This window comes from Gobio gobio (assembly GCF_949357685.1).
Source record: "Gobio gobio genome assembly, chromosome: 9".
NCBI lineage: Eukaryota > Metazoa > Chordata > Actinopteri > Cypriniformes > Gobionidae > Gobio > Gobio gobio.
The window spans coordinates 13,396,384-13,408,868 of record NC_137115.1 but is presented as its reverse complement, the minus strand read 5'-3'; the positions used below and the strand labels follow the sequence as shown (position 1 = coordinate 13,408,868).

Below are 12,485 nucleotides of genomic sequence, written 5' to 3'. Positions count from 1 at the left end.
TACCTTCTGTTGAAGTCGTAGGACCAAAAATTTTTCGTCCAATCATTGCATTCGGTCTCAATGCAATGTTAGGATGTTCTACCTGCCTGTCAACATGTATTTCCATACCTCACGCATGACATCACACCACATGTCATCAGCGCTTTGAGGCTATGCAGAGTTTTCTCTAACAACAGCAGCCGCCTTTTACAGTTCCAAAACACAAGCTTAATTTTTGCTTTTTTGCTTTAATTTATGCTTTTTTCACTGTTAAACACTTTGATTTCTAAGCTAAATATGGACAAAGTTTAAAAAAATTAGTTGGACGTTTGATGGGACGTCTGTGCCAAAAATACTCCTTCCGGTTTGTCACTAGTTTCGGAAAGTGTTTTTTTCGAGTGTGGGTCTGCGTGACGTCAACAAGGGCAGAATGTCCTTGTACGGGCTCTTCTCCTGGAAGGGCGCGCACGACTAGAGCGAGAGAGCAAATGCACGCCCATTAACGCGCTATGCTCTGCTTTAGGGAAGCCGGCTGTGCTGCAGTCACAGGACTTCACGAAATCAACCAAAGAAGTGTCACCAAAGATGTGTGTTTTTGGTTGTCAGGGCAAGACAACCCTGTACAGCTTCCCAAAGAACCCAGCGTTAATGGGACTGTGGATGGAGTTTGTTTTTCCGGAGCAGCAACGGAGTTGCGCAAGTGTTTTGTTTGTTCCCTGCATTTCGGCGACGATGGTTATAAACAAGGCCCAGTTCGACACCGGATTTGAAGGTTGTCTAATGCTGAAAGATGGAGCGGTTCCAGCGATTAAGGTTCACGGTTGTGACTCGTGTGTTGGAAGCAGGTGGTGAGTAAAACTGCTTCAAATGTCTTTGTGTTGTTAGCAATCGACTCGTTCATTCAAATACGCTACTATTCGATTGTTTTTCTATGTAAACACACACTAGTCTGACGTGCAAAACCGTTCCGCTTGCTACTGCTATCGTTAAATCGCATACAAAGTCCATAAACCAAATGATGTCCTCATAAACCACGAGTAAACACACACAAATGTTGTAAAACTTGCGCATGACAAGCCGCTAAGCAAATATATGAAGAGTTTCGTTGCAAAACGAGATATATCCATTTTGAGAAATGTTGGTTATTTGACATTATTATTTAAAACATCAACTGTCAAGTTCATTCACAATTTTTTGTACATTAAACTATTACTTGAGCTCAGTGAAGGCCAGAGACAAAATATTCTTCAAATCCAGGATATTTTTTATTTAATTTTATGTCCATAAATAGTTCATAAATAAGTCAAAAACCATGCCAAAATGCAACATATTTATCTTAACATTGTCAAACATCTTAAATTGGTTAAAAAAACAATACATCATAAATATATGGAATAGTATATACAAAGATTGATTAATAATAATAAGATTCCGAGTTAGTTTTGGCCAGAACATACACAACATAAATTTTTTTTTTTTTTTTTTTGCAAAACGCTATATATCCACCTTAGGCTATATTCTACTACTGTAATACCATTAAGAAAAGCTAGTGAATCAATGTTATCCTGGTCCACTTTTGTAGCGTTTTTATACATTTTTGTGAAGTTGAAGGCTACATCTTCATCTGACAGTTTGTCGGCATGACACAGACCAACATTACTCGCAGTCGCACGATGACCACAATTCATCTTTGGATGTTTTCCCTCCCCTGAATGCCTTGCCCGTTTGGTGTTCTCCCTTTGATGATTTTCTTTAGATGCCTTCCTCTTTCTCCCAACAGCAGCTGGAATGACCGGCTCCAATCCGTCATCGAAATCCATAACGTTAGCTTGACTCTGAAGCTTTGATTCTCTGACTGACAGACAGCTGTTGATCAGTGACGTAGCCTACGTGACTGACAGCTCGCCTACAGTATAAACAATTAAATGGTAAACGTTTTTTAGTTAGCCTATTGAATCCTCTTTTTAAAAATATGTTTTTTGTTTTGATATTATCGTTAAATCACTGAGCAAACTCGGAGCACTTCACCGGCGGTGACTCTCTCCTTGCGTGACATCCTGAGCTCGCGCAGCATCCTGAACGTTCTATATCGCACTTTGTAAAGAAACTGGGCTGGCGGATATCGCGTTTTGTGAAAAAATACATTTTGTAGTAGGCTTAAAATGTACATTTTTAAATCTTATTAAAGGCAGCAATTAACACATAGATTAAGGTACATCTAAACAGTGATTTCCAATAATAAAATCCAAATGTCAAAAAATGGCGTTTATCGCGTTTTGCAACCGAACTCTTCATATACAGTTACAGTACACACCACATAGAGACGTCCTGCTGTAGTCGTTGTTGCTGTTCAATTTTAGCCTCCGGCTCAGATTCTGGATCATATATGCATGTCACATGTCATGCTGCAGTCACTCACACGCGTATCCTCTATTTTGAAGGAGGCGTGATTTTGGAGAGCGCTCTGAAGAGACTCAAGGGAGGGTGGGATCTAATGCTTTCAAATCTAGCTTGCTATTGCTAGCCTCTCTGAAATTGCCTACCCTACCTTCAAGTATTTTTTTTCCCCATTTACTGTAAAACTGTACAAAATACAATGGTGCAATAAAGATAGTATAGGGGGCCATATCAATGTAGCATACTAACTTTCTTACTTTATTTATAAATCACATAAATAGTGAAAATACACAATGCAGATTCATTGTCTTTCATATTGTTGAAGTGAAATTAGGCTTCTGTATTTTTGGGGTCAATTAATGCCACACGAGTTTGGAAGTGAGAATATGTGAAATTAATGCTGCATTTCAGACGGCATGTAATTTGGATTTTTTCCCACCTCCAGAATAACATCTGAAATGCCACACCAAGTCTGACATCTGACCCGTGAACTCAGAGCAGATCGATCAACACCGGCCTCAGTGAGACACGTCATTTGATGTCACTTCCACGTCACTCACTGCTTCGAGCATAGCATGGAACTACCTTGCAAAAAAAAAAAAAACTAACTTGTGTCAAAGGTAAAAAACAAATATTAATATTAGACATTAAGTTCATATAATGATACCGTAATTCTTAGTTTCTTTTTTTTTACGGCAGCATTTTTCTTTACTGTTTATGCCATAATTGACACAAAATGCGCTTGTATCATGGAAACATCATGAATAAAGTCCCACTTCAGCCATGACACAAATAGTGCATATCTTGTTTTTGTGTTGTCAATTATGGCAAAAACAGATTTGATTAGCAAAAAATGTATATCTAAATTTTTGTTTGACACAAAGTAGCTCTATGCTATGCATTCCAGATGTTTTTTCTAAGTAGGAGGTGGTAAAAATCCAAATTCCCAGTTGTCGGGAACGCAGCATAAGACAAGGTACACACCAACTCAGAAACAGTCTTAAGGAAAATCCTCAAAAATGCAATATAAAGCATACTGTCTATAAAACAATTAATAAAATAACAAAAAATAATGATTATTGACTAAACACAAATATGAAATTAGGAAAATATTACTATTGTAATATCAAATAAAAATGTGTATTTTAAAAATATTACAGTAATTTTTATTTTACAATAGAACTGTAAAATTACAATACCAGTATTTATTTTAATTTATGCATTTTCAAACATCAAACCATCAAACTTTTATTTTGGCTGTAAAGCTCAGTCAGACCTGACACATTTCTTTTGTTGACAAGCGACTTTTTTGTTGAGTTATATGCGCTTCTTATTACAAGTTTGTGAGGATGGTTGCTGCATGTTGTGCTTTCAAATATACATTATAGGCAACCAAAACTCAGATCAGATGCACAACAGGGGGAAGGCATCAGTAAAACAGCTTGTAAACGTCACATTTACCTCAGAAAAACCCTATCCAGTGTCCATAAACTTGTTAGTCAGTTAGAAAAAAAAATTACTTTAGAGAGGAGCATTTTGTTAAATATATGCCCCATCACATATTCATAATTTTTAATGTTCTTCAATATTTAAAGCATTAATAAATCTAAAGTTTTTATGACAGCCACCATTTAAATGTTTATATTTCAAAAAACGATTGAGTAGAAATATGATTTTGTAATTGTAAAGTTACTATTATAACTATTATTATTAAAAACATCATTGAGTGTAATTTAAGTGTTTGTATACAATCCAGTTAATTGTTACCTTCAATATTATAATAGGCTAATGTATAGGCTACAACTGACTCCTATAGTTTACAACATGTTTTCCTTGAGAAAATGTGACATGTATTTTACCTGATATGTATCCAAAATAATCTATATTGAATCGAAATCAAATTGCAAGCTTGTGAATCGAAATCAAATCAAATTGTGAAATTTGTGTCAATACCCAGAGCCCTAGTATCTGTTATCCAAAACTCTTAAATTGAGAAGGCCTACTTTTTCAAATAAAAACTCAACTCACTTTTTGTAATCTTTTATTACAAAACCTTCAAAGAAAATACAGTGTGAAATATTAAAATAAGAAACTATAAAAGATCCATGGGGAAAAGTCTCTGGCTTCATGCTGGTTTCAGGTCACTGACCAGATTCGTCCACTCCACAACATATGTCCCACAAACTGAGAAATAACATGTAGGAATGGGACAATAGTGACACGGGACCCCAGAACACCTCATCTTTTGACATTCATGGCTTTATCCTTCTCATTCAGTCCATCTGTGGCCGCAGTGTGGGGCGGTGCAGACATAGTAAAGCCTCATGGCATCCTGTATTCAGAAAATCAAAACGCACCTCTTCAATTTCAGTTTTATGCCAAGTACTATTTGATATTGCTATAATTAAAATGATCAGAGCAATATCTATTTTAGTCTGTTTGAAAACACCAAAATATAAACCTTTTTAAACTTTTAATACCAATCACAAAATCTCTCACATGGATGCAATGGATGTGCATGAAAGTTAGTGTTAATAGAGGAAAACACTGTTCAAGACACATGGGTCTGCAACTGCTGAAGGCCAGCAGAAAATCGTGATTGTGCTTTACCTCAGCCTTCATGCTGTGAGACTGGAAGAACACCGCCTCCTTGTGGCCACACCTTAAAACAAACATGGATTCATTTAAAAATGGCCAATCATAAGAGCTTATGGGAATTACCATTATTAATATACATCTACAACAAGAAACATATTTATCACTCACTTTGGGCACGGGTGGTCCTCTGTCCGAGGCAGTGTTGGATCTTGGGCCACGTCTGCAATAATCTGAGTGAGTTCACTAGCAGAGAAGAGGGATGAGACAAGGTTAGAGGCGTCTAAAAATCCCTTCAACCGATAAACATAATAGAACAACTGAATCAGAGTTGATCAGTGTGGTAGGTGGAGCATTTGTGCTTTGGATAGGCTATTTACATATTTATTCTTATTTTATCCACATTAGCTCCGAAATCTCTGTGCCCCCCTAAACAGTACTAAATATGCCTCTTCTGTGACCTGTAAAACACTGTCACCAGCACAAAGCCAAAGTCATTCCACATGCATATAGTCCTGTTCAGTACAGGTGACACCAGTGCATCCTCCAGTAGTGCTATTAACATTAAGTGGCATGGCATCTTAGCATACATGGAAGCCATCAGCTCATGTCGCTATGTTGAGGCACATCCGGTTGTCAGTTATGCGGCAGTGGAAATTGCAGAAATTGTGGCACCTCCATTAGTCACTACTGGTGATACATGCCACCATATGTTGAGGCATCCCACACGCACCACTTCACTTCAGAAGGCCTTCATTAACCCCCTGGAGGCATGTGGAGCAGTTATATGATGGAAAGATGTAGGGGTGTCGAAATTAATCATTTCTACGATGCAGACAAGGACGATTCGGTATTACGCGTACGTGCCGTGTCGCAGTACCATACAATGGCAGAGGGAGGCGAGACGCAAGTAAGAATAATTAAAATGCTCCAACTACTTTAAAAGCAAAACACCTGGACACATTTCGGCTTTTATGAACAACCTGGTGAGCACGACCTGGAGAACACACACGCTGTGTGTAAATCAAAGCTATCCGATTTATCAAAACAATTACATTTATGTGCCCAAGTGTAAATGAATCTCCACAAAATGGATCCGATCTACAATTTCCGCACCATATGCAGATTTATTGTAGTTCACGTCACCGAAAACAACAGATATGAGCAGCATTTTATTAATCATCAGCTAATTTCACAATCAAAGACCGCAATAGGAGCAAGCGCTGCAACAGCCCTGGTAAGATCATTCAGTTTCTTTACTTTTAGAGAATATGATTGTATGTTGAGCACCTGCGACTTTACTTTCGGTAGTGTGTGCATTAGCTTGATGAAGAGATACGCAGCTGCTCGTCTAGTATTTTGTGTATTTGTTCTAAATGCTCCTGTTGTCTTCTGTGCCCAGACTTGAGTTTTGTTTGATACATTCAAGAAGCGTGTTTTCTTTGAGCAGTTCAAATTAAAGGTTCAGTTCATCGACTGACAAAATTGTATACATGGGGAGGATGCAGTGCATTGTGATGCATCGTGATATCGAATTGAACCGAATTGATGGCATGATAATCGTAATCGAACCGTGAGACCAGTGTAGGTTCACACCCCTAGATAGATGCCCTTTTGTTTTTATACATTTATGATACGAGTCCTCATGTTTTGCTTGTATATGGAGCTGTCACTGTAATACTGGTGTAATACTCTGACACATCTTTGTCCTTCACTGACTACCTTTCGCAACTGTCTTGATATAACTTCATAACTTGATATAACTTTCATAACGAGCGTGCTGTCTTAGCAATGTGTTCTCTGAAGGACAACTGGTCAACTGGTATATTTACTACTATTGTCCTTTTTACCACAATGTAAAAATGTAAATACACAATTAATTTTTTGTTGTTGTTTGTTGCTTTTAATTGATAGTGGTTGATTGCAATAGTCTTCCCTATAGACTTGGTCGGCATCGTGTCATAGCTGGGGGCGTGGGATGGGGGCAGAGTCGGCGTGGGGGAAAACAGTCCATTCCCCGCAATGTAAATGCATGGGGTTAACCCAGTTTATCCTGTGTAGAATCACTTTTGCCACTTGACAGAGCAAGATGCATAGAAAAACTGAGCCGATATTGGGTCAGATTGTCCGTACAGTATCTGTGACTGATAAACGACCCAACGGAATCAATGGCCAGAGGTATCATTTTCTCATCAAAATACATGCTGCTACGCCGACCCCCATATAGGAATGACATGCCTACTTCATAAATCACAATCTTCCCATGAAGACGTTAATTCAGTGTTCCTGAATTAAAGTATGCATTACATACATTTAACGTTTTAAAATGATCATAAAACGGGTCTTGTGCTATGAAATTGACATGTCAGTGTCACAATATTATTAGAATTACTGACAATAGCGAAGTTTTTTTATTTATTTTTATAGCATCCGTCTTCATAAAAAAAGGGTGATTTATGAAGTAGCAGCTATTATGTCAGGTAATATTTGTGGGAGCAGCATGCGCATTTTGACGAGAAAATTTACATGTCGTACATATAGTGGCCCTCATTTATCAAAAGTGTGTACACCAAATTTCCAGCGTACACCTGGCGTACACCCAAAACCACGGTGACTTTGAGATTTATCAATATGGACGTTGGCGTACGGCACGCTCAAATCCTACGCCAGCTCAGGAGGTGGTGTACGCACGTTTTGAGTTAGTGCGAAAATGCGCAGAAAAACAATTCCTAACACCACAAAACGCACTGACAAAGATATGCTATATTATGACCCACTGTAAAAAAAAAAAAAAACAACAACAACAACAACAACAAATAAAGCCCTATTTGCACGGGATAAGTAGGCTAGGCTATTATCTGGGGACCTCGTGTGATTTAGAAATTACTCCCCCACATCTGAATTTTGCGTGGCGCATTCGCACGGGATAAGCTGTGATTTTACTCGAATTTACTGACTTATCTCCTGGATATGATGTTAGGCCTACTTGAAAATGTTTTTTCGTTATATAGCTGTATGAAATTATAAACAGTCGTATCGATATCATTTTGATTGTTTTATAGTAACACAAATAATTTCGTTCAGTTAGAGAACAGACGCAATTAAAAACGTAACTAAGCAATAGCCTATCCTATAATAACACGGCGGAAGATTCAGTTTCAAAGCTAAATGTAAAAGTGCCCATTTAAGCGAGTTGTCATTGTACTGTTCTGTTTTTGTGTTTTTCATTAAGAATAATATTAAACACACCATTCAAGCAATTTACTCCCAAATTGTGCTCATTCTAAAGTGAAAGTGGTAGCCTATAATCCGCGCGGCCGCTCATGAAGTCATAACGGTGCACATATGCAGTCTAGCGCCATTCTTCGTGAAAGATAAAGATAGAAATGCTCACAGGACACGAAAACCTTGCAAAAATTATATACGATCGGCCTGATATCCCGGCCAAATAGATGCCGATTCGCACGGGACTAATATTATCACCTCGGTGTTCGGCGAAATATGGTAATTTGCGGGGGAATTTTTACTTTAGGCCTACATATTACAGACATGGCCGATTCGCACGGGATTAAGATCACAGACATTATCTGCGATTATTAGCCTACAAATCACCAGAGCTCCCCGCATATACTAATAATCCCGTGCGAATAAGTAATTATAAACTTCAGTGTTTATTTTTGTGCAACATGAACTTCAATTTGTGTGACTTTACCAAAGCATTTGATTTGTAGGCATGTATTCGTCCAGTTGCGAGCCTGTGCGCTTTACCTGACGTTGGTTAGGCCCGGCAGCTGCGCACGGACTGGACTGAAAATAATTCAGACTGACAAAATAATAAAAATGACATTCTTCTTCTTTTAAATAATAATAAAATAAATAATAATAATGATAATAATGACATTCTTCTAAATAACAATAAGCGTCATTAATAATACAAATCATAATAATAAGAATCTTACAAATTGTCATGCAATTATATTAATGTGAATGAATGGTACTCCACATCACATCATCATCACTATTGTACACATAGGCCTATTATTTCTAAACACGTGCTGTAAAATAATGAATTGTGATAGGTAATTTCTCATCCAAAAAGCTATTTAAACTGGATTTCCACCGTACACCTTTTTGTGGGCGCCTTTAATCCCACTCTTTAAACTCCCAAATAAAACAATTTTGTTTTTTTCCACTTCCCTGGTGATGGTCTCGATCTCTACTTCAGAGAAGTTTCGCTTCTTTGCCGTCTTCCGTATGTCCATGGCGTAAAATGAGGGCGTGGGGGAGGCGGAGACTTGAATATATAGGGGCGTGTTAATCTACTGACGATCGTTTTCAGCCGCGGCATTTATCAAGGGCAGGTTTTGCGTACCCCTGGATTTCAGAGGTGCGCACAGCTTCATAAATCAGGCGGTGAGAGGAGTGTAAGCATAATCTTACGCCAATATATACGCCCGTTTCTACGCAAGATTGATAAATGAGGGCCAATGTGACTATCAGCTTGAAGCACAAGCATGAGCCCAGCCCTTCCCATTATGAAATAAAGAAGACTTTTGAATGTTTTGTACATTAAAGGTCCTGTTCTTCGTGATCCCATTTTTCAAACTTTAGTTAGTGTGTAATGTTGCTGTTAGAGCATATATAATACCTGTAAAATTATAAAGCTCAAAGTTCAATGCCAAGCGAGATATTTTATTTAACAGAAGTTCCCTTTCAAAGCCTACAGCGAACGGCTGGTTAGGACTACAACTCTGTACATCCTGCTTTAATTACGTCAGTAGAACAGTTTGTCGACTAACCTCCGCCCACAAGAGTACGCGGAAAAGGGGGCGTGGTCTTGTTGCTCCCACGTGGAGAATAGGAAGTGTTGCGTTCGCTTGCGTTTGTAGAGTTTGTTTGTTGCCATGTCGTCGAGACGCTGTTATTTTCAACCCGGAGTCAAGTCACCTTTGTTTGGCTTTCCCAGGGACGCTGTACTTAGAGATCATTGAGCGCATGCATCCCCGTTATGGTAAGAGGTGTGACCTTTCCGGTAACGTGTGCTCTGCGTGCGCTAAGCTGCTGTCGAATCACAACACGGGAACCGCTGGCACAATCAGAACTCGTTACGTGTTTCTGAAGGAGGGACTTCATAGAACGAGGAAATTCTCAGGCCGTTTTGAGGACAGTGAAAACAGCAGTATACAGATAAGTAAATTGTGTGAAAAATACTGTGTTTTTTTACACATGAAACATGAACACATGTTATATTGCACACTGTAAACACAATCAAAGCTTCAAAAAAACACGAAAAACGGGACCTTTAATAACCTCACGCATTATGTGGGTATGTGATCGCTCATCGTGAAAAACTGCTTTAACGAGTCCCGTGACAAGTATGACTTTTATTGGCGTTTTGTTCAACAAACTTTTGCCATTGCAATTAATGAAATCTCTTTTTTTTAATCTTTACAATAATACCAGCATCATGTAGTGCAAATGTTTAATTGTAATGGACGTATTGCACAGGTGTTCGGAATTGACGAACGGCCCCGTCTGTTTATTATTTGGCATAATAAAAACTTACTAGAGGTGCAGAACGCCACATGGCAACTTTTCGGGACTGCACCAAGCAAAAATAAATCGTAATCATTACAAAGAGTAAAGATAAAGCGTCTAACAAGGTCTACGTGCATTCATTCTAATGGCTTGTTTTCCCCCACGGCATATGGCGGATATGACGTTTTGTGGGCGTTCCCAGTAATGCCGACCAAGTCTATTGTGATGTATATCGTATGAAAGACCCTGTCTCAAATGGGACCCAAAACCCTCACGGTCTTCCTCTGAGTCCGCACTTTCAAGACGTAAGGCCGCTTTGACTGCCGGGAAGAAGTCTGCTGCGTAGCTCGCAGAAGTGCGCATCGAGGGCGCATATCGACCTCAAAGGGGGCGCTCACAAGCACCCTTCTGAGACCTAAAATGACAAATGGGACAACCTGCAGTCTCGTGGACTTAATGAACACGCACACAGCGGCACAAGACCGAAAGTGCACATGAAGTGTGCCATTTGGGACAGGGCCAAAGATTCTCGAACAAGAAAAAAAAAGTAGGGCGGGCTTGATTTTGTCTATCTGTAATTTATTGGATTGTTGTGGTTTGCTATTGCTGTGATCTCATGTGAGTGACAGGTTGTCCAGCCCTCACGCCAGTAAACACATCATCAGAGAAAACAAGTTATTTTGATTAGAGATTACAAGGGCATATGCAAATTACAAAAAAAAACTATGTGCACTAATAAATAATTTATAATAAATACTGCAATATCCCATAAAAAATAAGATTTGCCTATTCTGATTGACTTGAATGAATATTGTCACTATGAGTTACCACTAAACATGTGCCGATGACTTCTGTGCATAAGATGCCTTATCACTTGTTATTAATACTAATGTCAATGCCTCTCGCATAGTCTGTGTTTAAAAAAAAATAGCAAGACACTCACTCAACCTCATGGGTGATTTTGTTCACATAGATGCAGCTGTTGTCGGCTTCCTGTTGATAGTCACAGTTTCTGCACTGAAAACATGCATGAACACACACAAGTAAGGGATTGTTCTGTCAGACACGAAGCATTAACCTGTTTGAACACTTCCCATCCGTAAAACTATCAGCCTCTTAGCACGTCTTCTCAAAAGTTAGCTTAATGCATTCCAAATCATTAAAAGATAGTTAAATCATGTCTGTTAATTAAATCAAACTGAAATCTTTCTGAATTAACTATCCACTCTCCCTTAGATTAAAGAACTTTTCATGTAAACAGATGTCAAAAAAATAACTTACAGCATAGAGCAGAATGCGGTTTTCTTTATCCTCTTTAGGATACAACATGTTATTACTGTAGAGAGAGAGAGAGAGATTCATATGAGCCGCCACTGCCATCAAAACAAACACACGCATCAGATCAGCAACATGCGTATGAACGCAGTTCAGTAAACTCATTAAAACTCACCACTCCTGACAGAACCTGATGCCCACAAAACCAGGTTCATAAGTTCCACCTTCCAAATCCATGATAAAGTTACTGTAGCTCTGTATTAAAGGCTGTTGAGCTGATAGTGAGGACAAATCCGCCTCCCTCCACTGCGTCGAAATGACTGGAAATAGTTTGTGCGCATGCGCAGCCTCCGTTTAGTGCTGCGTAAATAAATCACAGCGACTCCATGTGGCGGCGGACACTACAATGATTTATCCTGGGAAAGAGACACTGTATTTAATTATCTTTTACATACCTAAAGATGTCATAACTGCCTTGCATATGAATACAACTTTGACTGAAGGATGAAGTTGCAAGAAAAATACTATACTTATCTACTTCTCACACATTTTTCATGGAAACCCACACTGTAAACCCTAATAAGTTGGTAAAACTCAAAAATATTGAAACAATCAGTTTTTTTTAAGTTAAGAAATTTAAAGTAAGTAAAACTTGCATTTTCATTGCTCTAAACTTATTTGAGTAAGCTCATTCATACATT

General features: G+C 38.6%; 1 protein-coding gene across 1 annotated transcript; it reads right to left on the bottom strand.

Moving 5' to 3' along the window:
* Window positions 1–4,401: 4,401 nt before the first annotated feature.
* polr2i (RNA polymerase II subunit I) lies at window positions 4,402–12,106 on the bottom strand. The gene is made up of 6 exons (XM_079825951.1): window positions 11,960–12,106; window positions 11,791–11,845; window positions 11,453–11,526; window positions 5,143–5,217; window positions 4,987–5,038; window positions 4,402–4,708 (listed from the first exon to the last, which is right to left on the bottom strand). The coding sequence occupies exons 1-6, from the start codon at window positions 12,019–12,021 to the stop codon at window positions 4,646–4,648; spliced, it is 381 nt and encodes a 126-aa protein (XP_079682077.1). The 5' UTR covers window positions 12,022–12,106; the 3' UTR covers window positions 4,402–4,645.
* Between the last annotated feature and the right edge of the window lie 379 nt (window positions 12,107–12,485).